The sequence below is a fragment of the Parus major genome, chromosome Z (genome assembly GCF_001522545.3).
Source record: "Parus major isolate Abel chromosome Z, Parus_major1.1, whole genome shotgun sequence".
NCBI lineage: Eukaryota > Metazoa > Chordata > Aves > Passeriformes > Paridae > Parus > Parus major.
In genome coordinates, this window is record NC_031799.1 from 44,419,222 (window position 1) to 44,435,768 (window position 16,547).

Consider the following 16,547-nt stretch of genomic DNA (forward strand, 5'->3'; position numbering starts at 1 on the left):
ATGATGAATCATTGTTGGTACATGGTCTCAGCTAGATCTGATACAGTGGCTGTCTGTACCTGCTGTTCTGGTTGTGAAGTTTTTTCCATCATGCAGATTTTGCAGATAGGATCTGTGCTGTGATTTGAACATAAAATATTGGGGTATAGAAAAATAATGAGATTTCCAGGAAGCTGAGAAGTAGATGAATAAAACTTCAGTGATGCTGCATGTTTGAATCTTGGCTCATTTGAAAATCCAACAGATGAAACTGTCTTCTTCAAATTTTGCTAGCAGAGGTATCACAGCTGTACTTGGAGCACTTTTCCCTTTCTGGCTTTACTTCAAATTCTAGCCAATCTGACATTTCTTCTTCTGCTTCAGATCTGCTGTTCCCCAGCCTGCATCCTCACAGGCAACACATGGGTCACAGTGGTTTACAAGAAGATATTTATTTCTTTGGCTTCAACTCAAAATCTAATTTGCTACATGCATTTTGAGGTGCACATAAGCAGATACCTCAGGCAAGCAAGGAGAGTGACTAAGAGGCAAGAAGTGCTGTGGATGCACCCTGGAAGTGGTGCTTTGTTATGTAATGAGGGCCTGGACTCGACATAAGCATTAGGTCACAGCCTTGAACACATCCCTGCCTCTCCCAGCAGGCTCAGACTAAGCTGCTGATATGCACAGCAGCTTCAGTGTTGCTTCAGTGTCTGCACAATAAGCAAGGCTGAATGTACATGATTTTATTGCACTCTTGCCTGTGCCAAACCAACCCCAGGCAGTACCTTGGTTTTGGGGACAAATGAGGGGTGAAGCAAACAAACAAACAAAAAAAAAGACAGAATGCAAGAGAAACTTGGTAGCAGTTACTGTTCAGTTCAGACAGATGACAGCATTTTATTATCCCTTGCATGGTATCCAGGGGAACCTCAGGAGCTCCCTAGCAACAATATAGCAGGAAAAGGAAGTGTCTTAATTCCTGGAGCTAATGTGTTTTTGCAGGGCTATTGGCCTGTGGGCACTCTCTGTCCTGGTTGTAATGGTATGGAGTGCTGCTACCTCCTTTCACAGTACTGCCAGGCAGCAAAAATGGCAAAGGCAGCAATTTCTGGAGCTGAGATAGAAGAAAAGGAGCAGACATAGTCTTAGGAGCTACGTGGTCAATCCATGAGGAAGAAAATACTTCTCTGGTCATTAACTGAGATGCATGGCCAGTCTGTGTATTTTATAGAATAAAGCTGTTATGATCTCTGTGTTACTCCTGCTCTCCTAAAAATCCACCTTTTCAAGTTCCTTTCCTCCTTTTCTATCTCCATTTAATCATGCCCTTTTCCATATCTAATGTTTTCTTGTTTCTGAAGATGACATATGTGATCCTCCTGCCTTTGTTCCTCTTACTGCTCTGTGTAAGTGGATAATGACAAAACAGGAAAACCATATGAGCTATGTTTCCTTAGGTTGGACTTTATAAAGGATCCCAAATTTCCTTGATAGCAGAGCTTTCAAAGGCTTAATGTAGTCCTCTAAAACAAGAAGGTACTAAGATCCTCTAGGAGATGAGAGACCACTGACACTGGTGACAAATGGCTCCATGTCAAAATGTCACCTTACAAAATTGATTTTAGATTTTTGATTTTGAAATCATGCTTAGACATGTCTCCCCTTTATTATATATGGCATCAATGCATCTTTAATTTCCTCTGCATTTGGGATTTGTTCACCTGTTGCTATTCTCCTGAAGGGCACCAAGACAGGGTGAGTTTTGCATGAGTTCAGCTTTGGCTAAAGGCAGTACCTGAGAGTTGGTGTGTCCCTCCAGTTCTTCCATCCCTCTGCTTTGTTTCACTTGGCTAAGCTGATGCATAAGTCTCTGTAACCAAAAGTGAGCTGTTAACAAAAAGGTCCCTCACTCTCTCATCATAAAATCTTGAAAAAAATCCCTACAATGTCACTCTGTTATCTCCACATATAAGCTTTGTTCTTGGTAGACACAGGTACACATTTTTCCAGAGATGGGATCACTAGGAGAAAGTTCATAGGTGGGCTCAGGATCTGTGGGACTGGTAGTTCCCTTCTGTTGCTCACCAGGGTGCAATTTCCAGGCACCACATTAAGGTAAGTGCTGGAGACAGCTGGCACAGAGTGTGCCTTTCTGGCTGGGAATGTATGAATGCATTTTGTCTAAAACATTGTGTTTGCTCCCTAGATTATTTGGATGATTGAAAAGGGATGGAGTGCTCTTTCCCTATGGCATACATTGCTTTCCCCTGTCCTGACATGAAAAGTTTTCCTCACTAAAGGAAACGTGGACATAGCTGTGTAATTTTGCTGTACTCCAGAATGGAGTTCCAGAGGGGAATAACATTTACTTCACAACTGATGCACATTGCACATTGCACCTTGTCATGGTGTATCTCTCCTCTGTTCAACTCTGCTATGGATACCTGTATATGATAACACTTCCAGCATCAGCAAGGTATCATTTTGCCAGCTTCATAGCCATCTACTATCTCTTCTGCTTGGTTGTTTGGAGATGGAGCTGTGTCCCCCCACCCAGTTTGGTGCTACTGCAGCATTTCTAGCCATGATGAGCTGAGCAGAACTTGGGCTGATGATTCATTACTGGAAGAGTGTTGAGCATACAAATGAGAGGGTACTATCAGCTGTGAGGCTTGCTTTGCGTATTTCTGCTCTGCTTTGCTTCACCAGTAGGAACATTTCTCAGACCAGCCTGCAACCCTCTGCAGCCCTGATGGCAGGCTCTCTAGTGATGTAGCAAACTGTAGAAGCTCCTCTGACAGGCACAGGCAGTGAAAGGAACCCTGTACTTATTGAATGTGAAGTGCTGCTGGCACGCACCTATGCTAAGCTCCTCCTTTCCTGATGGCCTCTATCAGTGTGTTTTATTAGTCAGGCAAGTGAGGAGTTCAAACAAAGACTGAAAGAAAAATAATGGACATATGCATGTCACTGCCTGCCTCGTATAAATCAGTGTGCAATGATGAACCATTATTATTTGTGTGCTTCTAGCTACTTGTAGATGGCCACAATCCAGATTAGATGCTCTCTGTGCCAGTACATCTGATTGTCAATAAGAAGCAGCTGGACTCAGCTGAAGCAAAAGCTTTTTCCTGCATATGACAGAAGAGTGTTGCTAAAGTTGGCTGACTCCCGGGCTGTGTAGGATATATTCCAACAATAATGTTGTGGGGGTTTTTTTGTTTTTTGTTTTCTTTGCTAAACACTTTCCAGCTTTTTTTTTTTTTTTTTAGAAATGTACTCAGAAATTCCCATAATGCATTTTGCAAAGCTGACAGTCAGCACTTTATGTGATCTTTAATCCTTCTGGTGATATGAGGTAGGTTTCTTTGTGTAATTCTATTGACTGTAGTGATTTTATTTCCATTTGTCCACATCAAAGAGGTCAGAATCAGGACCTCACATTTATCCACTGGCAGCTGAAAGGCAGGTGGAGGTGGAAGGGTATAAACATCAGTGAAGAACACAGAAGGATTAAGATATCAGCCTTGTTACAGAAAAATCTCCTGTTAATACTTTGGTAGCCAGAAGAAATTTGTAGTTCACTGAAACCAGCAAGTGGTAGTGTGGTAGACCAGCAGCTCACCCATTTTCATGCAAGCATTTGAGTATGTGAGCTCTGCATCCAGCTCTGGGGTCCCAGCACAGAAACGACATTGACCTGTTGGAGCAACTCCAGAGGAGGCTACCAAGATGATTGGAGGAATGAAGCACCTCTTCCATGAGGAAAGGCTGAAAGAATTGGGATTGTTCAGCCTGGAGAAGAGAATTTCAGGGTGCTGTAATTTGGCCTTTCAGTAACTGAAGGGAGCCTACAAGAAAAAAGGGGAGAGTTGTTTCCAAGAGCATGTAGTGACAGGGCAAGGAGAAATTAACTTCAAACTGAAAGAGAGTAAGTTTAGATAAAAGGAAAAAGTTCTTTATTGTAAGGATGGTGAGGCCCTGAAGATTGGATGGAGCTCTGAGCATCCTGGTCTTGTGAAAAGACCAGGCATCTGGTCTTTTCAGACCATCCTGTCCATGGCAGGGGTATTGGAACTAGTTGGGCTTTAAGGTCCCTTCCAACCCAGGCCATTTCATGATTCTGTGATTCTCTGACTTATGATCCCTTTAGGGAAGCAGATGAGCCAGACTGTTATGCTGCCTCCTGGGCGACAAAATGGCCTGTTGTCTCTTTGCATTGGTTATTTGTGTTGAGGTTGTAGTGGTATTTCTAGGTTGAAGTGGGTAAATGTTTGTTCTGATGATGCACTCCGATGCCCATCTCCTCTGAGCAATACAGTTATTCATAGAAGCGAGGAAATTTAGCGCGCAATAGCTCAGGAAACTCACTCTTTCCTATTTGGAGCCCTAATTAGAGCAATTAATCACTGCTGCTTCTGCCATCTAAGCTTTCAGGCTAGAATATATTGTCCTCTCTTGTCAGAACAGAAATGTAAAAATGGTTTCCCTTTACCTGACACTTTGCCAGTACAGCCTTTACCAGTGTCTGCCTCCTACCAGCTTCTATCTTTCCTGAGAGCTGGAGCTGAAAATGCAAAGAACGAAATGATGTGACTGTTCCAAAAGAAGAGGTGTGAAATTTTGAGATCAGCTTCTACTCTGTTTACGTGGGTTTTAGCTGGATGTCTCTATTTGCGTTACCTTTCCTGGGAATTTCATTTGGGTTTCCACATTGCTGTAACAAGGTGACCATTTTTGGGGGAAATACCCTGATATTTCCGCTATAATCAGGGGTGTTCTTTCCACTTGATGCAACTAAAACTTCCCTTCACAAAATCCCTACCTACAGAAGTTCTCCAGGTATGTGCCCAGGAGAGGGCAGGATGAGGATTATGTTGCCTCTCTGTTTTAACTCCCTCTCTGTTTTAACTCATATCTTACCCTTGGCTGGTTCATCAGTATTTAATTTAACTGGTTAAATGTGCTTGTCATCCTGCTCACCCTGGTTCGCCATGTATCAATATGCATCAGGTGATAAGCTGTAGGGGCTGGGGATCACAGGACAGCAGCCTGGCCCTATCTGAAACTATGTAAATCTGTAAGTTAGGGGTATCAGTGCTTTCATCTCTCTTCTGTGTGTTCTTGTGATGGTGATCCCTCCTCCAGGAGAGAAAGGCATTTCTTTGGGCACCTGACCTGGTGTGTTGCACCCTTGGGTGACTGAGGCTCTCTGCTGCTGAGGATTTCAGGGGCCTGCATTATAAAGTGAGAAGATGAAGATCTGAGCAGTACCCTGCTTGCATTTTTCTCCGGAGAAAATCTGTGCCAGTATCTTTCTGTCCACGGACCTGCATGTTCTACTGGGGCCCCACATGGAGTGTGACAGGGAAGGGTCAGGTGTGGCTCCACGATGCTGGCAGTGCCTGCACTTCTGCTGAGATGTAGTGGCTGAGTGGTGCTGCTCTGATGTTCTGCTGCAGTGCTGAACAGAATGGATGAGCTTGGCTCTGCAGTGGCAGTAGGGAAGATGAAGATGGCCATCTGTCTGCAGCCAGCACACACATTTTTCAGTCACACACGCACGCACACGCACACACACACACACACAACTGAAAGGTCCCAACACGGAGCTATGAATACAGAGGGTACTGGTCTGCAGCTCTAGTCGAGTCATGTATAGAAGTTCTTGAATATCATCTGGAGACTTGCAGCATTTTCAGCTGCATGTATAAGGGAAGTTGAAATTCATGTTCTTGTTAGTCTTTGCTAACATTATGAATGGTCTGACAGTAGCATTGTGAAATATCAATTTTCTTTTGGTGTACTTTCTGCTGCTTCCTTATCAGTCAGCTTCAAAACCTCTTACAATGAAGCAATTCTCTGAATCTGAGATGTTAACACTAATGTTTGTCTTTTTGCTGCCCTTGATGAAAAATTAATGAACCATGAATGAATCAACAGTTCTGCCCTGTTTATGCTTTTTTCCTTTTCATGCTTGGATGCCAAGATGCATTTACTGAAACACAGGAACGGTTGCTTTTCTACTTTTGAGATAAATTCATTGAGGAAAACTTCTAACAGGGACCCTCATTCTTGGACCTCTGGATCTTGCAGACCTTAAGCAGACAAGAATTGCCACAGTCCGTCAGTGAAGGACAGCCCAGAGCAGCTCATAGCTCTCATAATGTGCCAAATACTGGTTGTTGCTCATTTCTATTTATTGTCCCACCAGCTGATTAAGTAATTCAGTACACCATTAGCAGGCTCTCCCCCTAAGCAAAGAGGCAACCAACAGTGTGCACTTGGCATTCCTGAGCTGTTCTTTTGGAGAAGTTGCTAGAGGGAGCAGAGGATAAATACTGAACCCAAGACACAACACCTCTGTTGTGAAGGTCTGCAATTGGATCACTTTCATTTTGTTGGAGGGGGAGAGACAGGGTTGCAGTAAAGACATTTATTGTTCTTCCCATTCCACTTGACTTGAACAACTTGCTTTAGCAGAAATGACCCAGAAGCACCTCCCCAAATGCAGCCAAGCTCCTGCTGCACCCCAGGACCACTGCATAACATGTCTGGAACTTGGCATTGTGACAGCAATCTGCTTTCTTCATTGTTGTAACATAAAGCAGCGTTTCCCCTGGGCTACGCACATCCCACCTTACCCGCTCTTGACACATGTACAGCCGGTGCCACAGCACACTGACTCTCAGGGGGCCAGAGGCTCCCTGCACGTATCCAGGTCCTGGATTAGTGTGTCACAAAAGACAGATGCTCGTTTCCCACTGACAAGATGAGCTCCATTGCCTAGGAGAACACGAAGCTCAATGCGGTAAAACAATGGTCCAGGTAAACCTGGATGATGATGATGATAATGATGATGGTGCCTTTCAGTATATTTCTGGTAGCTAGATCTCCAAGGACTTTACTGATAAAGAAGTCTCTGTGCTAGCCAAATGCATTTCTGTGCAGCTATCATCTCCCAGTTTGTTGAGAGAAGCAACCTTATGTTCCATTCAGAATAACAAACCATATTTCTTAGCAACAGTTTCACAAAGAGCTGTATCAGAATTTCTTTCTTTTTGATTTAGAGCAAAAGATGAATCAGAAAGCAGAATATGATTTTTTTTTCAATCTCCCAGTATTTTGGTGGTAGTAATTTTTTCAATTCTAGTAATTTTGAGTGCCCAGGTCAGGCGGATATGCTACTGGAATTACCGTAATTTTTGATTGCACATCAAAAGGTTTTGGACAGATTAAGTCATTTTCAACACTTACATTTCAATTTTCTATTTTTCTAAGAGTCTAATTTAGTCAATATGCATATACCTGTAGCTTCTTTGTCATTCAGGAAATAGTGAATACTCCAAAATACAAGGAAATAGAAATTTCTTTTTCTTTCCTTTCCAGTGAAAGTATGATCTTGTTTTGTTAGGACTTTTCCATGTTTCTAGAAGCCATTGGACCTAGACATAGCAAGATCAGCCTCTACTCAGATCCACCACAGACAATCCCTTGTGGGGGCATACATTTTAATCATGAATGGATGGCAGCTGCATAGACCTTGATACTGTACATACCTCCTCCAAAATCCGTGACTGTCTGATTGCCTGGAACTTTCTTTTTTTGTAGCACAGCTCTGTGCTGTTGCCTCTTTCACTTGTGAGGAAATGCCAGAATTTGAACGTTGGCAAATAAGGCCTCATCTGCACCATGTGTCAGATTCCTTACATGACCTCCACAGGAACTGGTGGCACTCAGTAATTCGTAGGACAGCTCTACTTAATCTCCCTAAATTTAATAATTTAAATGCCTGGAGATTTCACTGAGTATTTTTGTGAGATGAGCTTTCATTTAAAATGTAGAACCTGGGAGAAAACGCAAATTCTGAAAGAACCTTCTCTAAACCTAAGTATTAGGTTTCCAAAAATATAAACCCTGGAAAATAATCCTTTTAGATATTATAGGTATTCTTCCATTCTCAAATCTTAATATAAAACCAATGAATGCTTCGGAACTTTTAGTCCTCTGAACCCATTAAGAAGATCATGATAAGCTTTCTCTCCTCCCACACTTCACTTTATCCTCTGCTAACAATGGCCACAGAGGAGACAAACTGGTAAGGATGCTTGAAGTATTTAGTAGGTGTTTAAATCCTACCTGCTGAAGTGAAACAAATGATTCATTTGCAAAGACCTTCCCCATCCCTTCATTTGCAAATGAACTTCCCCATCAGACAGACCCTTGCCAGACAGACCCATGCCAAAAGTAATCCGTAAGTGAAACCCTTCTGCTATGTCTGGGAACTTCTGCTATGTTGTAGTGTTATGGAACTACATCTACACTGGAATTTTCTGTGTTCTGGTCAGTATGTGTTTTTTACTAGAAGTGTTTCCTTCCACAAAACTTAAGGACATCTTCCAGATATCTAAAATTCCACAACCAAAGTACTGGCAAACTCTAATGTCATGTCCACTCCTGCCTCAAGGTAAATTCACTGAATTTTAAGGTGTTTGGGTCTGAAAAAGGAATGAAACAGGACAGCATGACTTTCTTCTGTAAAGTATACCTAAGAGAGTCCTACGGCTTTTTAGATGACTTGGTCTTCAATTACAGACTATCTAGGCTGACATCAAGGAGGCATAGCCATAAGCTTCTACTGAACTTCACCATGGTGCCTGAACATTGTCTAGAAAGTACATAGCACACCTGGCCAATAGAAAGTGAGGCAGTTTCTTGAATCGCATTTTAAGATGACAAATTTGAGGATTCCACTCTTCAAAAGCTATGAAGGGAAAGAATTTCAGAACTGGTATTATGAGAGCACAATGCTCTCAATTTAAAATCTCAGATTTCTTCTAGTTATTTTGTTTGGGCAGTGCCTTCTTTGGGGCAGAAAGCCCTGTATCGTGAATGGTTGCAACAGGTAATTGAAGCTTTTCCCCCAGCACTCCATTAGCCTGTGGATTTCCTGAAGTCCATCTGTTATCTGCTAAACTGTTATTAGATGAGCTGGAACATACACCAAGCCCTAGTCCCATGCCATTAACTAATAACAGATAATGAAGAAATTTAAAAACTGGACAGTGATCATGACAAATTTGAATCTTATCCTTATGCATTTTAATTGGAAATATGTACCTGTATTAAGGAGAGGTTACTCTAGCACATGTGTAGAGTGGCATCATATGAAATGAACAGATTTTTACCAGCAGAATTTATCTAAAATATTTGAACATCTTGTAACTGAGAAATACCTGACTTATGGGAACAGACTCAACTTCACAGTAAAACCTGGCATTTTATACCATGGTTCCGCTTGTACCAGTTCTAAGTCTCTGAAAACCAAGATTTTGTAATGAAAATGATAATTAAATACTAGTTTCAGTTGTACTATTAGACATTCGCCTAAGACAAAGAATATGAAATGAAGAGCATTAGGCTTTTCTTATAGGATTTGCTGTGCTTTAAAACTTATTTTATTGATCCTAAAGTTACAAGATCAATTACTGACATTTTCTTGAGGATCAATCTTGGATTAAATGGCAAAATGAAGAAAAGGTTTTCATATGTACTATATCCAAAAGCAGAAACAGATTGCCGTTCTCATGTGAACATTCAGAAACCTTTTCTGATTATTAAACAGTATGTCTGAAATATATCCAAGTTATACCAGCCACCATAGCGCTTTTTGGTGAACCAAAGAAGTCCTACAGTGAAATCAAACTTTGAGTAAAATCTGTACTACTTTAATACAATTTCTCTCTAACATAAATTTTTCCCTGTTTTTAGATTCATGTATATTCTGTCTGTCAATTACAATGCGAAGTATAAGTAAGATTTAAGCAAGGATGTTGGAGTGTGAAAATAATTCATGTGAATTGCTAATAGGCTGGTGGGAATAAATTTTTTCCACTTGCAGGCAAATCCTGTCTCATCAAAGACAGCAGACTTGATTTTCCACCTTAACTAGCCACTATTACCTGCAGAAGGGGCACAGAAGCTGTGGAGCAGTCTGCTACTAAATCAGTACTTCACTGTGACCAAAACAGTAGTAATGAGCCTATTCTTCCCTCCCTTGGAACAGATGTGAGTAAAGCTGGAAACAAATTAAAACAACAAGCCATAGGGCAAAAACAAGTCTTGTCATTATTTCAGGTAGGCAAAATGGAGATTTGATAGCACATACAAGTTTCTCTTCCGTTCTCCATGATTTTGCTGCTTTAGGCAGAAGCCTTGCAGTTATCACCCTTCAGTGACATGAACTGATCAGGTTTGCATTACCTTGACAATACTGTGATGGAGAATGGGAAATAAAGGGACAATATAGGTCTTCTCAGGTAATTAACCTAAGCTCCAGTGCTTCCCACACCAGCCTATTTTCAATTTTGGCACAGTATAGTTTATACACTCTAACATTATTGCTCAGAAGATAGAATGATGATTCAGGTTTACTAAAAACAGCTTCACAATACTGCAATCATGCCTGTGAAGCTTCATCTCATATCCTGTATTTATAAGTTTCTTCTCACTGAGAAATAAATTTGTGTGGTGTTTTGTGTTTTATCAGAAAAGTTAGTCACCAGATACCTGAAACACTGATATACCATCTTTAATAAAACATGGCTTGTTTGGTCAATTTGCCTGCCAATTTCTTTTCCTGCTTTTAAAAACGTGTATAATACCATAGGTGACCTCCCTTAATACTGCTATCCATACAGATCACAAATAACTGAGAAATAATATGCCACTGCTGCATCCTGTCATGCCAGAAGATCAAGATTACTTTGAAGATTATTTAGAGTAGGTGTTACATATAATTTGTGCCCAGATCCACTGAAGTCAACGAAACAACGCCTACTGGCTTCTGTGGGAGTCTGATTTGGACATTATTCTGGCAATCTGTCCACCTCTAAATGAAACTATTCCAGGGGATAAAAGCCCAAATGAAGAAAAGTAGAAATTTGGAAACTAAAACTGAGCCGCAAATAAATATTCTAATTCAATGGCATCCTGAAAAGACTTAAATCAAACACAAACACACCTACACAGGCATGTACACACACATACATACAAAAAAAAGTTATGACTTTAACAATCTTAAAAATCCATAGTCTAAAATTGTTTACATTTAAACAATTGAGTATAATAGGTAGCTTTCTTGACTTTCCATTTATTTCCCTGAGCACTGATCTTTGGAACATCTGGAGTTTCAGAATTGTCTAGTTCATAATTCCTAAAATAATCATCTTAAGTATAATGCTGTCTTTTTATGACAAAAAATCAATTCCTTAAGTAAAACTAGGATACATCTTCCATGAACTACAATGTATGTAGCCAATTTTAAAAAAAAACCAACAACTATTATTACACATCTGCATCTGTATTTAGGCACCTAGCTGGTTCATCTGTTTTTCAAAATCACTCTGCAGTCTAGCAGTTCCCATTTAATTCAGTATCAGGTACTGTGCTCTCTCATAAACTCATTCAAATGGAGACCTCTGTAAGAATTTAGGCTTTCTGCTTTAGTTAGTAATTTTGCAGAATCCCATTTGTATGAGCAATAATGTATGCTATGGAACTGGTCTTGTGCCTAAATCAATATTATAGGCAAAGATTACAGCACTTCTCACTTTCCCGTAAGGGGTTAAGAAGGTGCATCTGCAGAGAGGCAGCATAAAATCAGTCTTCAGTACTAAAATGGGACTTAGCTAGGGCATATGTTTTAGACTGGCATTCCACACCAGGAAATCTGCTGGCCAAAAGGAGCTCTATTTTAAATTTCTGCTATTTAGAACTACTTGACAAATTGGCAACTTCTGCTTTTCACTCCCTTCTCTAGATTAGAGCTTTAATCGTGAGCTTCACAGACATCAGTTTGCAACTTTAAAGACTTTTCAGGCATTCTGCATTTTAGATTGTACAAAGTGTGCAAGTCAAAACATTTTAGAAAACAACAGTGCAGAGATATTTGAATATTTTAGAATCAAATCTCTCTCTCCAGTTCTAAGGCTGCAAATTACGTCAGCCTCTCTGCAGCTAAAAAGTTCAAAATAATTTTCCATGAACCACAGAAATAGACTGTAACTTTGCATACTCTTAACTCTCTCTCCACTCACTGCCTCCCCTCCTCTTCCACATTCCCCCCACTCCCCCAGCCCCGGGAAGCTGATACACTGGCATTTTGTAGCAGGCTCCAAACACAGGATTAACAAAAAGGTTATTTTGTAATACTTCATTTCAATATGCCTTAACTGGAGGAGGGGGTATGGAACCAAATGCAACCAGGGGAGTTGCTCTTTGGTTCTTCGTGCAACGTGAAATCAAGCCTTTGTCTGTTCTCAGATGATGTAATAAAATGTGCCGCATCTGATTCTCTTTAATTAGCACTTTTTTATACTATCTGGTACTGGCATTCCACAGCAGAATCCAAAAGGAGGATTTAGCATTTTTCTCTTTGCAGAAACCCTTTTTAATACCTCAAAGTTAATGAAGAGTTAACAGCAAACGACCCCATCACTTCCCCCTCCCCCTTTTCAGAAATTAGACTGGCCTTTTTTTAAATAAACAAACAAACCAACCAACCAACCAACCAAACAAAAATCCTTGCTTTAAAATAGGAGTATAAATACTGTTTTGAAAACACTTTTGGAAGATGTCTTCCAGGATGGTTTATATATATATATATATTTATCCTTTAAAACTGTGAGTACTGCACCAGTTAAGGCTGTTTACAATATATATATTTTTCAAATAAAACTTTTAATATTCAAGCTTACCAGATTGATGAATTGTAACAGGTAAAATGGAACTCTTTACAAGGTAAACCATGTAGTTGTACAAAATAGAATTATACCCTTCACCTGTGCAAAACAAAAAGAAATCCTGCCTTGCATTAAAAACACAGAACCTGTTTACAAAAAGGAATGTGTACTACATTTGGACTTCCTTTTTAACTGCCATATCCTAGCAACATCTCAGTTATTTTAGTAAAGGAACTAATCATCAATTTTAAACTGCAGTGAATTTACCAAACATTTTCACTATAGACTTCTGAAAGCTTTTACAGTAAGAAGTTATCAACAAAAGCAGGCACGTTAGTGTACAAAAACGTTGTTGATTTTTTTCCTGTTTCTTTTTCAAAGTGCAGGTTTTTCTCAATGTGCATCTTACAAGACCAACGAATGTTTTAACTCACTAAATCTTAAAACAGAACTCAATTCTCCCAAGGAGTAGTGTAAACGTTAAAGATCCCCAATACACCTCTAGTAAACGTGACACAAATGTCTCTGCGTTGTTTAGAAATTTAGCTCTTTTGAGAGGTAAAGAAGCTTCATGACACCTTTTCCTTACACTGGCTGGTTATCATAAATGGGTAACTCTGGACTGCTAAAGCTGGAGACTGATGAATCACTTGAAGGGAACTAAACTTGGCTACAGAGGAGAGGCGACGGGAGGAACCAACCCTTAGGCGTTTCTTGCGCAGCCTTCGGAAAATTCAGCCGCCGGCGGAGGAAGGGTCGGTGTGGGGGAGGGAAGGGGGGGAAGGAAGGGGAGAGCAGGGAGGGAGAGAGGGAGGAGAAGCTTCCGCAGAGCCAGAGGCACGGCGGCACGCCGCCCGTGTCCCGCTGCGCCCGCGGCGGCGGGACCATCCCGTCGGTGGTGCGAGAACTGTCCCCGGTCCCCGCACTGCTGGCGGGCCCGCTCCTGGCTGTCACGGCGATCCGGGGGGCCGGGCGGGGAGCCGGGCGTCCCGGAGGCGGTCGGCGCTAAGTGCCGTGAGCGCAGGGCTCCCCGGGGTAGATCTCCTCGTAGGCGGGGGGCTGCTCGCTGGGCAGAGGGTAGCAGTAGGGGTAGGAGGCGTTGAGCTCGGGGTCCATGGGCGAGTAGCCGGGCAGCTCGACGGAGGGATGTCCGCCGCAGTGCACCTCCACGCCGGCCTCGTCGAAGACGTGGAAGACGCCCACGTTGATGTAGGAGACGGCCTGGAAGGGGCAATCCCCGGGGCTGAGCTCGGGCTCGCCGCCGGAGAAGAGGGAGCCCTGGCTGTGGCGCGGCGCCCGCCGCCCGCCGCCGCCGCCGCCCCTCCGCCGCCGCCGCCGCCCGCCCGCCGCCGCCGCCGCCGGGGCCGCTCGCCGCCGCCGCCGCCTCCGTCCGCGCTGCTGCGCGGCTTTGTAGTTCTTGACAAGAAGCAGGTTGAGCAGGCCCAGGAGGCACTCCAGAGCGTTGAAAACGGTGGAGAGCACCAAGCCTTGCTGGTAGTCCCGCAGCTTCTGGCAGCGGAGAGCCGCGGCGGTGCCGTCGGGGGCCGCGGGTCCGCTCCGCGGGCGGGCCGCGCCGCCGGGCTGCAGCAGGCAATAGTGCGAGTACTTCCTCTCCACCAGCGACACGGTGTCGCCGTCGATGACGGCGCCGGCGAAGGCGCTCAGCACGCCCAGCATGAACACCAGCACCCCCAGAAGCAGGAAGTTCTGCCGCCCCCCGGGCGACGCCTTCTCCACCGGCCCCGACGGCGCGGCCGCCGCCTCCGCCCCGCCGGGGCCGCCGCTCGCCGGGTCCGGGTCGCCGGCCGGGGCCAAAGCAGAGGCCGGTGCCGGTGCTGGGGCCGGTGCCGGAGCCGGCGCCACGGGCGCCTCGTCGGGCGGGCGACAGCAGAGCAGCGCAGCGGCGAGCAGCGAGAGGCCGGCGGCCAGCAGCAGCCCCGAGTAGAAGGCGCCGGCGGCGGTGCCCAGGCGGAAGGGCTCGCCCTTGAGCTCGGAGCCCAGCGAGAAGCACTTGAGGCCCACGGCGGCGGCGCTGAGGGCGCAGGCGAGCAGGAGGCAGCTGGAGAGCGCGGCGCAGGCTCCCCGCACGCTCCACTTCATCCTCCGCGCCGCCGCCGCCGCCGCCGCCCCGCCGTCCGCCTCATCCTCCTCCCGCGGCCCCCCCCGGCCCCGCGGCGGCGGCGGCGCGGCGCGGCGCGGCCATGCGAGCGCGGCGCTCCCCGACGGGGCGGCTGCGCTCCGCTCCGCTCCGCACGGCAGGCAGCTGCCGGCCGCAGTGAGCCGGGCGCGGCGAGCGCGCAACGCTCCCCCCACCGCCTCCCGGTCGCCGCCGCCTCCTCGTCCCCGCCCGCCCTCTCTTATCGCGGCGGCTGCGGGGAGGCGATTAATTATGGATGGGAGCCGCGGCGGGCGGGGGGACGGAGGGGGCGGCCCACCGGGCCGTCGCGGGTGGTAGGGGCAGAGTACGACCCCCGGCGAGGCCGGGGGCGGCGGAGCTGCCCAGCCCTCCCCTCCCACCTGCGTGGTGCGGGGGGGTAGCACGTCGCCCTCCGGCCGGCCCCGCACCGCGGAGCGCGGGTCTGGACGCGCGGCTCGGGCAGGGGGTGGCGGGGGTTTTAACACCCCCGCGGGTTCCGTTGCCGAGGGCTGCTGCTTGTCTCCGTGTTCCTGCCTTCTCTCCCTCTCTTAATTTTATTTATTTATTACTTATCTCTTGCGCTCACCAGGAGGCCGGCGAGCCGCCGTGCATCGCTGTGACCGCGTTGCGGTGTGTCGGCGGCTCTGGTGCAGCGAGCGAGCGGACCGAGCCCCAGCGCCGCGCCGGGTCCTCCGGGCCCGCGGGGGCGGCGGTCCTCAGCAGCCCTCTTTATTTCGTGCACCGCCGATGAACCGCTGTGGGATTGCACCCCGTGGGCAGCGGGGCTCGAGGGACGAATGGCCACGGCGGCACCCTCGGGACGCCCCGTCCGGGAGCGCCTGCAGCGCCGAGGCTGGGAGCCGGTTTGGGGTGGTGCCCCGGTAGTTGCCCCGGTAGATGGTGGCCCCGCGACTCCTCGGGGAGCAGCTGCAGGGGCCTGCTGAGGGAGAGGTTGGAACCTCAGCCTCGGAGCGGGCAAGTCCCGCAAGGGGTTCTTGAGGAAGGCTCTTCCTCGCTAGTCCCTTTTTCTTCCGGGAAGCTGTAGCCTTTCAGCTCCCCCATTTTCCCTATCTGCCGTGCGCACGCCAGCCTTGCTGGGTATTTTTAGCCGGCGCCGCTGATTAGCATTCAGGGGAGCAAGCGAGAGAGAGAAAGCAGTTTTCCAAATCATTTTCTCTTCCAGCAGCGCAAGTGCACCTGTTGGTGGCAGGAGGGGTGTGTGTGGCGTTATCCGGTGTTCAGCTTTCTGCGGAGACGCGACCTTGCTCCCTCTGTCCCGCCGGGGTAGACCCTGTTGGCACCTCCCTGAGGAGCAGCAGCACACAGCTGTAATCTCGGGCAGAGGGGTACAGGTCTCCTTTGCAGCAGCTGCTCCCCGCGAGAGAGGTTTCTGGGCCCTCCATGGGGCGGCAATGGTCCTCTCAGGGACACTTGGTGGGAGGCTGTCCTGACTGGAGTCCAGATCTCTAAGGCTGCACCTTCCAGAAGTATTGTTGGCTCAGTATCAAAAAGTATCAAAAGGATGTGCCATCGTGCCCCATAGGACCACACAGACAAAACAAAGGGATTTTTTTCTCTCTCCCTCCTGTTCACAAAGGGCCAATGGAACACTGAGTATGTGAGAAAACACAAAAGTCCTGACCAGCCTTCTTGTGTCCCTTGAGAAAAGGGTTGCTGGGTATATC

At 46.0% G+C, this 16,547-nt stretch overlaps 1 protein-coding gene across 1 annotated transcript; it reads right to left on the reverse strand.

Annotated features, from left to right (window-relative positions):
* Positions 1-9,409: 9,409 nt before the first annotated feature.
* TMEM271 (transmembrane protein 271) lies at positions 9,410-16,342 on the reverse strand. Its single transcript, XM_033511314.1, has one exon. The coding sequence runs from the start codon at positions 14,823-14,825 to the stop codon at positions 13,731-13,733; it is 1,095 nt and encodes a 364-aa protein (XP_033367205.1). The 5' UTR covers positions 14,826-16,342; the 3' UTR covers positions 9,410-13,730.
* Positions 16,343-16,547: the final 205 nt, after the last annotated feature.

What these genes read in the sequence shown, in the direction of transcription:
- TMEM271 (XM_033511314.1), bottom strand. Translation starts at nt 14,825, where the DNA reads ATGAAGTGGAGCGTGCGGGGAGCCTGCGCCGCGCTCTCCAGCTGCCTC.